The sequence below is a fragment of the Cataglyphis hispanica genome, chromosome 11 (genome assembly GCF_021464435.1).
Source record: "Cataglyphis hispanica isolate Lineage 1 chromosome 11, ULB_Chis1_1.0, whole genome shotgun sequence".
In the NCBI taxonomy this organism is placed as follows: Eukaryota; Metazoa; Arthropoda; class Insecta; order Hymenoptera; family Formicidae; genus Cataglyphis; species Cataglyphis hispanica.
Genome location: NC_065964.1, coordinates 5,866,673 through 5,883,680, shown reverse-complemented (window position 1 = coordinate 5,883,680; position 17,008 = coordinate 5,866,673). Strand labels below are relative to the sequence as shown.

At 35.5% G+C, this 17,008-nt stretch overlaps 2 protein-coding genes across 4 annotated transcripts; both read right to left on the bottom strand.

The window, feature by feature from the left end:
* Positions 1–201: 201 nt before the first annotated feature.
* Positions 202–12,587, bottom strand: LOC126852696 (constitutive coactivator of PPAR-gamma-like protein 1 homolog). Of its 3 annotated transcripts, none has more exons than XM_050597737.1 (16): positions 12,429–12,587; positions 11,254–11,706; positions 10,935–11,107; positions 10,744–10,857; positions 10,447–10,593; positions 9,975–10,344; positions 9,438–9,695; positions 8,956–9,336; positions 8,727–8,865; positions 8,478–8,603; positions 8,267–8,384; positions 7,879–8,179; positions 6,972–7,228; positions 5,551–5,679; positions 5,068–5,162; positions 202–4,820 (listed from the first exon to the last, which is right to left on the bottom strand). In XM_050597737.1, exons 2-16 carry the CDS (start codon positions 11,465–11,467, stop codon positions 4,661–4,663), a joined length of 2,982 nt encoding a protein of 993 aa, XP_050453694.1. In that variant the 5' UTR covers positions 11,468–11,706; positions 12,429–12,587; the 3' UTR covers positions 202–4,660. The 3 variants fall into 3 exon arrangements, 2 of the variants coding, with proteins under 2 accessions (XP_050453694.1, XP_050453695.1); XR_007687866.1 differs by having other exon boundaries at positions 4,673–4,820; positions 5,538–5,679; XM_050597738.1 differs by lacking the exons at positions 202–4,820; positions 5,068–5,162; positions 5,551–5,679 and adding an exon at positions 6,607–6,845.
* A 397-nt stretch (positions 12,588–12,984) lies between these two features.
* On the bottom strand, positions 12,985–16,863 carry LOC126852697 (endoplasmin). The gene is made up of 4 exons (XM_050597740.1): positions 16,686–16,863; positions 16,506–16,592; positions 15,543–16,149; positions 12,985–15,400 (listed from the first exon to the last, which is right to left on the bottom strand). The coding sequence occupies exons 1-4, from the start codon at positions 16,729–16,731 to the stop codon at positions 13,771–13,773; spliced, it is 2,370 nt and encodes a 789-aa protein (XP_050453697.1). The 5' UTR covers positions 16,732–16,863; the 3' UTR covers positions 12,985–13,770.
* Between the last annotated feature and the right edge of the window lie 145 nt (positions 16,864–17,008).

Sequence of the window (17,008 nt, the reverse complement as noted above, 5' to 3'; positions counted from 1 at the left end):
ATAAAGGTTTTTTTCCATGTCAGAAGAAAGGATACAACTATTCGGAAGTGTATGCGTTTTAGAGCATGTTAATTAACGAGAATCCTACAATCGGCTGTATTATCGTATAATATATTCTCTGTGCTCTCTCTAGAAAAAGTATAAGTGTCGAAATGAAAAATGAAAACAGCCGTTTTCCCGTCATTCGAAAAGTCGAGCGCGTTATTTTTTTTTTTTAATAGACAATAACGTTTCTCGAATAACAGACTAATTTCTCTTCATCGTTCAATATATAATAATCGGTCGCCCCCTTGAGATGAATTAGTATTTTATACTCGGTGCACAATGTGAATTTTTTGTTATTAGTTATCTGTTCACAACACACACAATTGCATCTGAGAAGATCATTTATAGATTTGTTACTTCATATATAATAAATACGATCATAGATTACTTGTAATTCTTTTACAACGGTAATGTCGGTATTATTATTATCATAGATAAGTTTGTTTCGTGGGCCCCGCTTCTCCTCTAACTATCGCAATAACGAAAAGCACAGGCACGCTTTAAGTTGCAGCCACGCCTGTTTTTTTTTTTTTAAATCTTTTTTTACGTCATTCGAGTTTCCGTATTTTCTGTTGTATTTAATGTGGATTCTCGTTTGTTTTTTTTTTCATTTTTCGCATTATACACGCTTCGCGTTTTACATTAAATTATTTCACGTTATCATCATCATTATTATTATTATTATTGAATATTATTCGTGTATCAGTGCAGCGGCAACTGATCATCATGCGTTATTACATCGTTATTATTTGTGTCTTTACTCGTTTTATATCCGGTATTAGATATCAAGAGTTCGATTTCTCTCAGAAAGAAAATCACATCTATCTTTACGTTAAAAGCGTAAAGTGACATTTTACTCTCAAATTCGTATTTTGTCAGATTCAAGAAAGTCGGCTTCTAGTACGTGTTGTATGTATGTTTGTATGTTGTGTATGTGTGTGTGTGTGTGTGTGTGTATAAGTGTATATATCGTTCGAGAACGAACGAATAATTGTCAATTTTCGAAATTTACTTTTTCGGAAAGGAATACTGTTTTTTTTTCTTTCTCAGCAATCATATGTCGGTGCGTGTACCTTGCAAAGTAATCGCACGCTAATTGCGTTATGAGACTCGGATGATTTCGAAATCATATTACATATGTATCACGTGAAACGTATCGATTTACAAACGCACACGCCAATTTCGATAGAAACTGCGTTAGAAGCGAACGCTGACGTTGATTTCGCATCGCGTAAAACGGTCGAATTTTATCTCCACACATCGGCGCACATTGAAGCTGACATTATTAGTTATATATAATTCATCTCTCTGTATTCATATATGTTATATATGCGTGTGTATATATATATATATATATAATCTTTCTCTCTCTTTTCCTGTCCCTACAAGCAACTCGGGAAATTGAGAGCTCCGGAAACATAGGAAAACGTGGGACTCCATTCTTTTTTTTTCTTTTCGGCAAAATTTATCCATGGATGTCATTTCCTTAACATGCCATCTAAAGCACTTTCGTATCTTTCTTTCTCTTTTTCTCTCCCACAGGATCTTATTCATTTAACTACTCTCAGGCTCGTTAACTGTCATTTTACTCAAATTATATAAAGTTTCTCACAGTGTCCTAATGCATTTTACGCAATAACAAATCTACAAAAATATAACATTTTATCTTATCATTTCATTATATTACCTCAATAAATGGTTTTCTCTTTTTTTTTTACTCGCTTTAATTACCTTCGCCCACATGTCTTGGACATGTGTTTTTGTCTTATCTCTTCGGTACTTATTTTAATAATCGTGTTCTGTCGTGCTGTCTTGATATTTTGTTGTTATATATCATTTCTAGTGATAAAAGAAAACCGTTTCTTTCTCTCTCTCTCTTTCTTTCCGATGATCTTTGGTAGAAAGTCTTTTAGACTATTCTACGCATAAATAGTATATTTTTTAACATAATCGCTTCCTATTCTCCGATACGTGATAAGCATACACGCACCTGGATTCTGTATGTACATCATATATATCAATCACACTGTGTCACTTCTAAAAAGTAACTGTTCATATGTACAATTAAAGGAGGAACATTTCTTGAAATATGCTACACTAGACGTGCGCGCACAAAAAAATTTGTATTTTTTTCAAACGCAATATATAATAAATCCTCTCTTTTTTCTAAATCTTTTATTTAACACTTAATCTATGACGACAATAACATGTTTTTAATGTATTATCAATTTTTTTATCAAACTTAAACATCAAAATTTCAACAAACAAGTGTATTGCGAGAAGTCACGCGATAGAAAAACAAATATAATCGTTTCGTTATAATAGTTTCAATCAAATGTGTTCGTATAAATGATTTAGAATCAACAACTTGTATCTCTTGCGTATTTAGCCGTAATGTAGCATATTTTCTAAACAATATGAGGCATACCGTAAGGGAGGATCGCTCTTCTTAACAAACATTTTTTTATACTTAAGATAAGCCCCATGATAAGCCTCAAGTCTGCTCTCAAGATAGAAACGCTATCATATCTAAACCATAAATTTCGTCCGAAACACATTCATTCGTACAATCTTTCATCGCAAATAAATATATGATCTAGATTGCATACATGAATGTACACATGTATGTAACGTGCGTTCATAACAGCATAACATGCCACGTTTATGTACATCATTATCGTGGCTTCTTTCATTTTCTCGCTCTCTCTCTCTCTCTCTCTCTCTCTCTTTCTCTCTTCCTCTCTTACTTTAACATGCACACTTTAAATCGCACAATTTCTCTCATGTACTTGTAAGTACAATACATTCATGCATCATACACAGGCACAACTTACGTATAATATACTGCATATGCGTGGGAATCTTTTCTAATCTAAATAATATGTATATATATATCAATATATATTTTACCTATATGAAAAGCATCAGTCTCCATGTGCTAATGACTATCTCAGTACTCCATCTGGCATCGTTCTTATCTACAAAAGTCAGTAATTATGTAATGTGTACAGCGTGTGTGTGTGTATATGTATGTATAATCCGTGTACACGTGTATCAAGCTACTTTCTTCTTCGTCGATCAGATTGGACTACTGAGACACGTCGCAGCGAGCATTTCATATAATACCGGAAAATATATATTTTCGTGTAAAAAAAATAATTCTTAAGAATTAAATACTTATAGCAGCTGACGATTTGTGTTCTTTGAGTAGTAAAATTAGCGCACGCGTAATCAGTCGAGTAATAATGCGAGCAAAATTAGCTCGTTTTTTTTTTTCCTTTTAGTATAAGCACGATTTTTTTCTTTTCCTCTCGCCTTTCTCTCTCTCTCTCTTTCTATCTTATACAGAATAGTACGTTTGGCAGTGAGGTCATCATGTCAAAAATGGGTAAAATCTTTACACCGTGTGTCGCGGACTACCGGGACACCATTTAAGTAAAGATCTCTCGTCTCTTATTAATATTTCAATATTTTGGACCCATTCGAGCTTTTGTGCAAGTAACACTAAGGAAACAGACAGCTTTTAAATGATGCTTCGAAAATCCCTTTCGTCTGAAAATATTTATTAACGAATTAAATGCAGTTTATAATTTTGAAAAATTAAAACTTTGTAAAATATATATATATATATATATATATTCCTAAATCATTGCATCAATTTATCTGATAAAAAATTCCTGATGATAACAAATTGATTGTCTGAAAAATAAGATAATGTTTTTTTTACAATTACGTGTACAGCTGGCGATAAACCATGCATCAAGATAAATATATAAAACATCCATTTCAACATCAATAATTTAATAAAGTTTTGTGTATTTGCATATTCTGACCTATAAAATAAGATTATAGAATAATAATTAAAATTGTCACTTGATGCTACTAAAAATAATAGTTTTTAAATATCAACAAATCTATTACGAAATATGATCTTGATGGAATATAATGATATAAATATATATATGTATATGTACAATCATACATAAATATTTATATAATAAACAGTTGCGTGATGTATAAATAATACATTTATATGTGCTTGTATTATATATATTAATATTTTATATTCCTCTTTAATGATAAATTTTATCCTATAAAACGTTACTTTTTATATTTTATAGCATTAAATAACAATTTTAATTATCATTTTCAAATTCTACACATTATGTAATAAACAATTTTGTAATTATTACAAATTATAATAAACAAAATTAATAATGAAATAAAAATGTTCATCAATATGATCATTTTGATAATGAAATGAATATTTATCAATAAACGCCGAAGTCGTAAATCGTGAATATATAGATTGCGAATGGAGGATACTGATGAACCATGAATTTCCGCAAATCATTACGAATTACGAATGGCGAATTTGCGCATAGTCTGACGTCAGCTTAATAATATATAGATCTTCCTGCATTTTTTCAATTACATTTTAATAGTAATATTATCAAAAATAAAAGATTTTCGCATAATTTCAGAAATGGATATTCAAGTGTTACTAATGCACAATCGCTCATAGAACATATACGTAGATTGTTAGCAGTCTTGAGTCATGGTCGGGAAGTAGTTACAGTTTTCGTGAGATTTTCTCTTTGTACGTCGGTAGCATTTAGCTTTCCGTGGCGACCGGAGCAACCAGTGCCGGAGCATCGCCTTGTCCCTTTTCCATGCCTTTACCACCGTTTTCCACTGCGTCATCAAATTGACCTGGTACTGATAGTACATCCTTTGTTAGTAATGCACGAGCTGCATCGTCGTTTTCAATTTCGCTGAAATAAAGAGTATAATGCTGTAAATTATATGTAATTCTTTATGTATAAGTGGGTTAATAAAATGTTAAGTACAATAAAGAGAATTGAGGAATGTATAAATATACATTATTAAATTAAAATGATGAGTTTTGTGCAAAATTGAATGAAAAAATAAACATCATGGTCACATCATTGCGCCGGAATGCGAAGATGAATCTTTAATTTTAAGATATGCATTAGACAGAGAGAAACTTAAGATATTTACTTATAATCTGTGATTTCATCAGCGATGATACCACGGTTTTTGCAGTCTTTCTTTTCGGTGGTCTTTTTAATAGCTGTCTTCTTCTTGCCAGTTACCTAAAATATCAAACATCTAAATGCATTCATCCGTAAAATAAAATGTTTTATTAGAACATATGTAAACGAGCGCGGAAAGATAATAATTTATAAGGTTGAATGATATCTCAGTAATAAGAACAAATGCAAGAGAAAATTAAGATTTTCATTCATTCGCGCCTGATATTTCTCTCGTCTTACATACGTCCATAAGAGATTTCAGAAATAACACCTGAAAGTTATTTTTCGATCGCGAATGTTTGTTCGCGTAGCAAGTTATTATTAGTTGTGTGTATGCTAAATATTATCAATTTAAAAAAACGTATCAGTCGCGAGCAAACAGTCTTTCGAGTTTTCATGTTGTCCGACATATTCATCTCGCTTATATATACCTACAAGATCTTTTTACCTTCATTTGAGTCTTCTTTCCACGTCCAGCAATCGGGACACGGCTGGTACCGCGTGTCTGAAAGGTCGGTCGATTTATTGGATTGAATCCACGGGGAAGACCATACTTAAGCCCACCGATAGAAGTTACCTGCAACAAAAGTGTGACCTGGATTGTGACACGCGCGAATTTTTTTGTATAAGTTATTAAACATGCAAATGAAAAAGGGAAGAGAAAATTTCGATCATAAATCGTAAATCGCAATTTTTTTACAAAGAGCAATTAAGTCACGGATAAGTGGTGGACTCTATTTGCGAGATATGTAAAATAAATTCGTAATCTTTGATGTATTGTTCATGTTTACACAATATAATTGAGTAATTAATAATTACAATAAATTTTCTTTCTTTTATAACTATTTTGTTATGCGAAACTTATATCTCTCTGTTAAGCTCTTTTGTTTTTGAGTCTATGATTAATGATGTTTTAATAATAGCGTTTATCTTATTTTTCATATTAATGAGAGCGTTTACAATATAATCTAACATTGAATAATTAAATTATAATAATTATATATATAAAATGTATAAACTATAAACAATTAGACAAACAAAAAGAAATATTCATAAGATAAATATATTTTTCGAATAAATAAGGAATTTTTTGTAAATAAATATATTCAATTTCATCTAATATATGATTCTCTCTTTATATATAACTATGTATAATTTATAATATTATACACACATACATTGCTTATGATTCAGCTATTACATACTTCACATTCAATCGAGCTATTCAAATAAAACTTAAAATAAGGAACACAAGTTAAAATATTCTAAATTAAAATATAAACACCTTTATTTTATAACAGTGTCCATACTACATACAAAAACATGCAAATGCGATAATACAAGATTGCAAAGCTATAAAAAGAAAATATCATACAAATGTCAAAACACTTGTATTCATAAACGTTCTAACGGAGTAAGGAAATAACATGCATAAAATTGCATAATATATGATAAATGTAATTATCCTCCATCGCTTAATATATAAATTCTCGGATACATATGGTTTTATTTTTTTTTTTTTTTTTTTTTTTTTTTTTTTTTTTAATTCATTTCCACCTGATCAAACGCGTCTATACATATAAAAATTATATATAAGTATATATATAAAAACTACATAAAATGTATGTTACTAATTCTGCGTTAAATCGGTATTACGTGATGTCCCTCCTAAATGCACGTTGGCGACGTTAAATAGTGAAAGCGGATCGAGACTATTCAATATCTCGAACGTTCCCCTAAAATCTGTTCAGAATATCGTCATCGTGTGCTCCTTACATTCCATATACACGCAACGATACGGAACCATATAGAATATGAAATCGCAAACACGCATATAGCCTATTATGTGTCAACTTCATTATATCCTACCTGTGGTGGAATTCGTCCACGAGGATGCCCTTGCAATGGTTGCGGCATGGGTCGACCAGGTTGTCCGTAATTCGGACCCCATTGGCCCACCACAACTCCGGCAATCTCTAACTGACCACCCCGCGATGGGATAGGACGTCGCATTAGACCGCGTTGAGGTTGTATTGTCCCGCTGCCACGGCCACCACGCATCAATCCTTCGTTAATAGTCGGACAACCAGCAGGTAATATATTCGAGGAAACTGATACGCGAATACCTGACGATAAAAAACAGAATCATTATATGTGTAAATGAGTTGATAATATATTATACTATAAAAATATATACTTATAAAAATTACATAAGATGCTATATATATAGAAATAATTATTAAAGAGAATTAATATTTTGCGTATCTGTTTTATAAAAATTATTTTTTGATGTATATATCATTAATTTTCGTCATATATATAAGAATATGTGTATATAATATTTTTTTCTGTGTAATATTTATTAATTTTTTCTATACTATCCGATCTTTTCTAAACACTAGTTTTATATATGAAAAATGCATTTGTTGACTTTGTTGCAGTTTTGAGATTCGCGAGCCCATGTCGGGTAATCTCACGAAGCAATATTAGCTGCTTTATTTTACTTCCATTCGAAAACATCCTATTATGAAAGATCGTAGGATGCTAAGGAAACTGGAAGATAAGAAGAGAAGTATTGAACGAAGTTAATTATTCGTCGGAAATCAAACAAGTGCTCCACCAACTCGAGTACGCGGATTTTACTAACATTCTCTCGCTTGGTATTGTAATTTAACATCGCCGTCGATTATATCGAGCAGAATGTAAGTCTTGTTAAAGGAAACGTAATATAAAGAATGTAAAGATATATAAAAGAATATAAAGAAATGCAACGCACCTGGTGCGACAGGCAATGGCGGACGGGCAAACATCGGAGTAATTCCCTCGAGTATCGCTTTCCTCATCCTTTCGACTTTAACCACGCGGTCAATGTGGCCGCTACAAAGCTCTAGTAAGTTCTTGGCGATAGTAGCTCGAGCAAGCGTATGATGGAATAGTTTACCATCGAAATAAAGCCAGGGGCAGCACATTAACCATGGAATCGGTGCGCCACAAGCATCGTTTGCTAATAGCGCGGTCTCTACACCGGCCATGAACAAGGTAGCCAGTTGCACTCCGCGCGACGTCACTAATGGAAGCTATATGCCATATGATACATTAAATGTCAGTCTAATGAAATAACATCGTAATTAACAATTGTAAAAATTACACGATGCCGATTTTACCTGCAGATCTTGTAGATACTGAGCATTCATAAGCTCCGGCGAGAAAGCTTGTGCGATAAAAGCATCTAACTCCTGACGGCGTAAAATTTTTATCTTATCGGAGAAAGACATGATGTATCTGCGAAAGAAACGGTTAAAGATTTATTAATTGGAGTGATCCAAGTTTAAAAAAAAATAATTTATATATTAAAACAATTGTACCGACATTTACCTCAAAACACAAGCCATGACCAACAGATGTTGCGGAACATACGAGGTATTTAATATGAGAGGGGTATCTGATCTCATGCAAGTTAGAAATCCCCTAAGCCTACGTCGCTTGTCATCTATGACTGTGCTAAAGAACAGAAATTTTGTCAGTTCACAAAAAATTTTAACAAATTAATTTACTACATATTCTTATTTACAAGTAATTGAATAATTATAAATTTATTTGGCCAAATAGAGATAAATTACTTACCCAAACCATAAACGTTGTATTGTAGGAACGCCCCAACCGATTTGTTCTGCTTTCACCAATTCTGGAGTTTGATATGGGTTGGACTTAGACCATACCCACTCCTTTATTATCACTTCTGGGACTTCGACTTTTTCGCTGTCTAGTGAATACAAATTCGCGCAAAATTAGGATGGATTAATACAAAAAATAAATCTTCATAATATCAACAAAATTAATGTATGATACTTACCACCCTTCTCTTTACTCTTCGTAGCTAGATATATTCGATGATGAAGATTGAACAAAATCGCGTATACCATTTGTCGGATTGGTCTGTAAATCACATGAATGGAAGGGAATTCGCGATGATTTTCATCCTCTAGAAGAACCGGCAATTTGATCTCGCCAGCAATAAGAATTTGATAGATATACGGCGACATCAGTCCTTTTTGGTGACGCTCCGAAGCGGTACGCATGACCTCCGGTGATGTGATGGGAATATTGGGCGTTTTTTCCGGCTGTTTCGCAGAATCGGCCGTGGCGTGGGACGGTGATGTTGCAGAGGAGCTGCTACTCGAACTCGATGAGCTTATCAAGAGATTGTGAGTACCGTTGATTGCATGTCCATCATCTGTTTTAAATATTTCGAATATTTAGTTATTATAGAGAATAAACCGCCAATAAAACGCCAAGCACATCGTTGCAGTTATAACATTTGTTTTGCGAACATACTTTGTTCTTCCTCCGTGCGTATGGCGTCTCTATCAGAATCTCCGTGACCCTGAAGCCCGGGTGGATCGATCACAATTTGCGGCGCTGCTTTGGCATTAGCGGTTGCCTGTTTATACGCATTCAAACTCTCGCGTTCACTCTCCAGAGTTTCGGATGCAAATCTCGATGTCTCCAAATTGGACTCTCCTTCCGAGGCTGACGGCGTATCTGACAGATTCGACTGAGCCTGTGAACTCGGCTTGGAATCTAGTTTATGAACTGAAAAAAATCAATATAGAAATATATTTATCTTGTAATATTATATCATAATATCGAGAATTTATAATACACACATGTCACTATATACTATCTGCTTTTAGTTAGTTTTTATTTTCAATGTATAATGAAACTGAATATGTTTCCTTCCCTTAAAACATTTTACAATATTCGAAAAAACATCTTTTCATTCTAAAGAAAGTTTTAGCAACATAGAAATTATCTAGTTTTTTTCAAACAATAATCGTATATTGAAAACTTTTCTTTTTTACATTATCTTACTTTTTGTTGGTTTCACAGGCTTATAATGTAGAAATCCCTCTTTTGTTCCATTCAAATAATACTGAACAGACTGTCTCAATTTAGAACATCTTGGGTCAGAAGTGGAACCAAAGACTTTTTGCGAAACTACATCCAATTCCATGGACGAAAGTTCCCTGACAAAGTTCGCAATCGTCTTGATCATCTGTTCGACGCTCGTCTTATTTAGCACGTTGGTGCTAATATTATGATTCTTGTAGAAATCGGCCAAATCGCTTTCGGTCAATATGTAATTGCCAAGTAAAGCTGCTAATATACATAACCTGTCGGATGGTATGTTGAGGGCTTTAGTGAATTCAGAGAGCATATATTCTTTTGTGTCAAGAGAACCCTGTTGTAAAGAAAGAGAAATTTATTGTATACTAAATAAATTAAATTAATGTAAAAAATATAACGTTACTATATTACTTTACTCTATTAAAAATATTTGTACCTTATATGTAAGCTTCAATTGTTCAGACGAGAAGTATCGTGGAGGATCAAATGCAGCATATTCTGCATCATCTGCTATCAGCCCATTGTAATTGTTTTCACGACAATATGCAATGACTTCCTGATGATGATCATCCATGCTACATAACTGTCAAAATATATTAATATCAGAGATTGAAAGATTTATCCAATCTTTAATAATTTTCAAACTTATTTTAAATACATAACATATATTTTAATCCAAACTTGAGAAATGCATAAAAGATAAAAGAATGAAGATAGATGTTTGTCAACTTACAACTGTTACATTAAGATGCCTAAGAGCCATACGTAAACTTGTCCTTAAACATACAGGTGGAGTCCACCAAATTTTCGGCGGCGGCGTACCTTTCGTTGTTATGTGTTTCAGGACCTTGATAATTCAATACAACATTATCATAAATCACCATATCCATTTGATCCAATAATGTAACTGCACAAGAGACTTACATTGTTAACTTTAGCACGCATTTGCAATTGATGTTGTATCCAATCCGCTCGTCGAAGAGGCTCAAAACACCCATTAAAGAATACAGCTATTTCTAGTCCTGACATCTCCATTGCTTGTATGAGAACCGCAAGAAACTGGAGCATGCGATTCCATTGTCCGCCACAAGCCCAATCTATGAATTGTAAAGTCATTTTGTGTTAATTTAATATAAAATATAATCCATTAATCAAAGAAAGATAATTGATCCAAACATCATTGTATGCATATATATTATATTATCTATGAGAGTTTTACAAAATACATTATCTTATAATTTACCTGAGAAGAATCCACCGTATAATCGATCCAAGCAGCATTCTCCATCAAGAACTAGTCTGAGTTTACCAAAGTTATGCAACTGTTGTCCTTTAATTACACGATTACGTTGTGACTTTTGCGCAAACACACGCGCAATCTTCAACAAATCTATAGGCACGGATCCTCCTTGCACGCAATTACTATCCAGGAAAGTTTGCAAGTCTTGAATGCCCATGTTTTCAACTCCTGAATTGCGCTACACAGTCACAAATCTCTGCACCTTAATTTGTCTTAATTGTTATTCTTTATACGAAAGATAGCACTATCTTCCCTCGTTTATCTCTGTGTTGCAAGATCAGCAATGCGTTCCCTTTTTTTTTTCTCTGTTACGTCGGTATGTTTTTGAAGTATATAATATGTGTGTGTGTGTTTTAATATCCGAAAAAACCTAATTCCAATTTCAAAAGTTTCAATCTGCAAAGAAGAAAAGGAAGCCAGCATGAACTTTACATCAATATATTATCATCAACGTCGATACGATCTGTCAGTGTCACGAATCGCTCTGATTCTTTCGCGCCCGTGCAAGCTGGCGTTGTCGATATTTTCGGCTAGGTATATCAAGAAAGAAAAATGAGAGAACAATCGAGGTTTGATCGTCCACAAGCGCTTCTTCGTCTCTCCCCCTCCACCCCCTACACCGCAAACGGGACAAGCCAAAAATTTGCCCAGCAGGTCGAATGTGGAGTACGCGCCGACGAGGATAATCGAATCGTCGGAATCTCGAGGGACATACGCGCAACCGTCGCCATTTACTTTGTTTATTCGCGTGTCTAGGTGTCGGGATGGCGTGCGACTGCGACGTTTCTTCGTTCGACTGCCGGCTAATTGTTCGTGCGACCGGTCAACCAGACCGGACTGCCGTAGTTTCTCCGAAACGAAAAGTTCGCGACGAATCCCGCAAAGGAATCCCCAAGTGACCGGTGATTATAAACGGAATCGGAGAGCGATTCGTTCTGGTGGCCGACCGTATCTTAGCGGTCGACGACCGTCGGTATCGGGTTAGGTGCAATGTAAAGAAGAGACCCTCCCCCTCAGAAGGACCTCGACCGGGGCGTGCATTCGCGCGGATTCGCGACCACGAAACCACATACGAGCGTATCCACGCGAGCCGCCGTTAACGTGACATTGTTACTTACGTTAAATTAGCGATAATCATCGTGGCCCCAAAGAAACACAAAACACACGGGCTTTCGGAGTTGGATGACGTCGAATCGAAAACGGAAATGAGCACCCTGGTCCCTGCTGCTGATCCCCACAAGCGCGCACGACCGACGACCGCCCAGAGGCCACGCTATTGGCCAACCAGTGGCGTCTTCTCAACAATGGTGGCCGGAAACTACGCGACGCGTCGTTGTTTCAAAATTCGCCGGCATATGAATTTATGAATGGATGCAGGCATGGAACAGTCCCGGTATATATTTGTGTTGTATGTGTGTTTCAGGATTTTTTGAGAAATTATTAAAATCATCGATCTGCTTGAGATCATCCGAATGTTGATTAAATAAGATAAATAATAGACAATTCAAGCGTTGACATTTTATTATCCGGTCTTTTGGAAATTTCATCAGACCAATGCAAAAGTTATATAAACCTGGATCAAAGTTGAAAATCCGTTCTCGATTAAATCTTCGATAAATATTAGGCCTCTCGAAAAAAATCCAAGGAGTAATCATAATGTTGTATTTGATAATATTGTATAGAAAAAGTTTTATTAATTCTCTCATTCCTTTAAACACCTAAATGGCATGTTTTACTTCTTGTTAGTGCGATTTATTTATCTTTTTTTTTTGCACTATTTGCGAACTTATAATCGTATCGTAAATGTTAACGAACAACATTTGTCTTTCACTGATCATTCTCAAGATCCTTATCCTTATATCTCAGGAATTAAAGATGGATATGATATACAAACTTTCGCATCAATAGTATATATATCAATAGTATATATAGATATAGATCATTTTAATATAATTTGCATATTTCATGTACAAATACATTCACACATACATCACAAACATACCATACGTCAGTAACGCTCAGTCAGTGCTCTTTTCACGTTACTTTAAAAGTTTATGTATGGAAGATCAAATGAAAATAATAAATTAAATCTTTTTAAAATATACAATTTTTTGTTGATATCTATGACAGAAATATGATTCAACAAAAACAAAAAAAATATATATATATATATATATATATATATATATCGCGATTAACGATGCTTATATAAAAAAAAATTTAAATATATTACGTTTTTTGCCTGTTTTGACAACAATATTAGCTACGAAAATTTTCCAGAATACCAGATTCAATTAATGTACTTATCAAATGTTATATATATCTAAATTGTTTATAGACTGGCGACGCGAAAAAGGTCGCATTCTCGAGGAAATTTGGGGTAACTATACATTGTATAGCTACGTTTCTAAAATATTAAGTCTTTCGAATATCGCTTTTGCATGTAACGCTCTCTTATTATTACAATTCGTCGTGCGATTCGTCTTTCTCATCATCGGCATCGATGTTGTCCGATGATTTCTCCGTCTCGGCGTCGTTGTTTGCCATTTCCTCCTCCTGCATCTCTTCCTCTTCAGGTACCTCATCGAGGGAGATGCCAAGGCTCTTTCTCATCAGCTGCTCCACGCTGTCCGCGAAGCTGACGGTATCCCGTAGCATGTAACCCGATCGCAAAGTTGCCGTACGGAACATCATCATCGCGGTATCTTTCGCCGTCTGATCGGATATGTCAACCTCGATTCGACGCAGCAGTTCTCTAATGAGCGGATGCCTCGGATTGATCTCCAGGGTCTTCTTCTGATTCAGATAATAGGTCTTTTGTGGATCGTCAGCCTTTTGATGTGCGTTCGAGATAGCCAGTCGCTCCATATTGCCGGTCCAGCCAAACATGCTAGCGACCAGGACGCAAGGCGAATCAGTTAGACGCTCAGACACTTGCACTATGTTGACGTAATGATCTTTCAGAAGGTCGGTCAGCCACTTGATCAAAGGTTCAAATGTTGTTTTAAGTTGCTCCAGTCGTTCTTTTGCCTTCTCGCCTTCATCGAGCGAGAATCCCTCCTTCGCCACATTTTGGAACTTTTTACCTTCAAACTCGGGCAAGCCTGAAATCGCGTACTCGTCCACTGCTTCGGTCAGATACAATACCTCATAGCCCTTCTTGCTCAGTCGCTCGACGAACGGCGATTTCTGCACCTCTTCCTCAGATGACCCGGCGACATAGTAGATGTATTGTTGATTGGGCTTCATGCGGGATACGTAATCGGCTAAGGAAGTCAACTCTTTCTGCGTGGACGATTGGAATTGGAGAAGTTTGGATAGCCTTGCACGATTCTGCGCGTCCTCGATCACGCCCAGCTTGATGTTTGTGCTGTACTCTTTCCAGAATTTCTGGAAATCCTCTTTGTCGAGCTTTTTAATCATATCCAACACTTTTCTGATGAGTTTTTTCTTGATGACCTTGATCAACTTATGTTGTTGAAGGTTCTCACGCGAAACATTGAGCGGTAGATCGTCACTATCCACAATACCACGAACGAAGGACAGGTAATTCGGCATCATGTCGGTGAACTTGTCAGTGATAAAGACACGCCTGACGTATAGCTTGATGTTGTCGGACTTGGTGCCGTAGCGATTAAAGCTGTCGCTCGGTTGGATCTTCGGGATGAATAGAACAGACTTAAATGTGACCTCGCCCTCTGCGATGAAGTGTATCTTTGCCAGAGGCTCCTGATTATCCTTGGTGAGTGTCTTATAAAATTCGTTGTACTCTTTCTCTTCGACTTCACTTGGCTTCAATGTCCAGATTGGCTTTGAGTCATTCAACAATTCCCAGTCCCATACAGTCTTTTCCACCTTCTTGGGCTTCTTCTCGTCCGCATCTTCTTCCACCTTTGCGTCATCTTCGTCGGTTTTGTCTTCGGCCTCATCCTCTTTGGGTTTCTCATCTTCCACATCTTCCGCGTCAACTTGCATGACTTTGCTATTCCACAAGTATATGGGGAAGTTAATGAACTGTGAGTATTTCTTTACCAAATTCTTTATTGTATCTGGTTCTAGGAAGTCCAATGCTTCTTCCTTCAAGTGTAAGCTATAAGATAAAAAATGAAATTATTTTTATAATATAAATAGAAATTGGAATGTGTGTATTACGAGATCGTGTTATGTTCTTATTGCAAAACTTTTAAACTTTATAATTTAAAGATATGATTTAATAGAATGTACTAACTTACCTTATGGTCGTTCCTCTCTTTAAAGTATTTCCACGTGGATCTTCCACAATGCTATAATTAGTACTGTCAGACTCCCATATGTACTGCTTATCATCATTATGCTTGGTGGTAACAACAACGACATTCGCGACCAAATACGCAGAATAAAAGCCCACGCCAAACTGGCCAATCATATCGTTCATATCCTGAGAGTTTGAAACATCTTGCATTTTTCCCAAGAATTCTGCTGTACCAGACTTTGCAATGGTTCCAAGGTTGTTCACCAAATCTTGTTTTGTCATGCCAATACCAGAATCCATTATATGTAATATTTTGTTTTCCTTGTCAGCTTTTATTCTGATAGCCAATTCATTGTTTGTATCCAGAACATTCTTGTCAGTAAGAGACAACAGTCTGATTTTGTCAAGTGCATCAGATGCATTTGAGATCAATTCCCTGAGGAAGATTTCTTTGTTGCGATAGAGAGAATTGATAATAAGTTTCATCATGCGATTGACCTCAGTCTGGAACACAAATTTCTCAGACTTTTCCCTCAATTCCTTTATCTGAGCTATATTTAAACCATCAATCTTTATCGCTTCTTCTTCCCTTTGTACTGTTTCATGATCTGTAATAAAATATAAAATCTTAAGTACGCTCGTTTATTTATATTTTTATAAATTAATCCAAGCTAAAAAAATTAGACTTGTGAAAAAAATTACTTGTATAAATAAAATAAATAACAAGATTTTTTTATATCCTAATCTGTTTAGACAAATTTTTCTGTATTAAGTTAATCCATAATAAATGTAAATTACATGTATCAGAGAGTTTGCCAGAGTTACGAAACAAAAGGAAAATTTATCACAATATTTGAATAATCGCTATCGTTAAACTCCAACAGATTCCTCCCACCTGTTATAATATTTCTCGCATAGAAAATGCACAATAACATAAAAAATCAAACTACGAAACAATATATACCTGTTCGTGATGCCTCACGGCTGGCGCCGAGATCGTTTTCCACAGTACCGACATCCTCGTCGACTTCATCCTCTGCCCGGACGAATCCTAAAGGACAAATATAAACGCGTGTACAATCGTCACGATTCTGCCACAGAGAAATGATAAAAGAGAGAATTGATCGGAGTATCTTCGACTTACCCGCTAGCAGGAATAGTCCCGCGATCAGTATGAGAACTTTCTTCATTGAATTGTCGCGACGTGAATCTTCAATGAGAGAAAAGGAAAAGGATTTTCTCAACAAATTCAGGAATTAACTTCGATACCTTGACGCTTCGCTGTTTTTTCACTGACTGTCGCGAATCTGCCGCGACGGCGACGGAATATACGGGTCGTCGACCAAGCAGTCGGCCAATCGCGATCGACCACGCAGCATGCGACAGCGAATGGCGAGCGTGCCGGGTGGCAGCTTCGTCCAAATGGCATCGTGCGATTGGTCGCCGCATCATCGCCCACATCTTTTA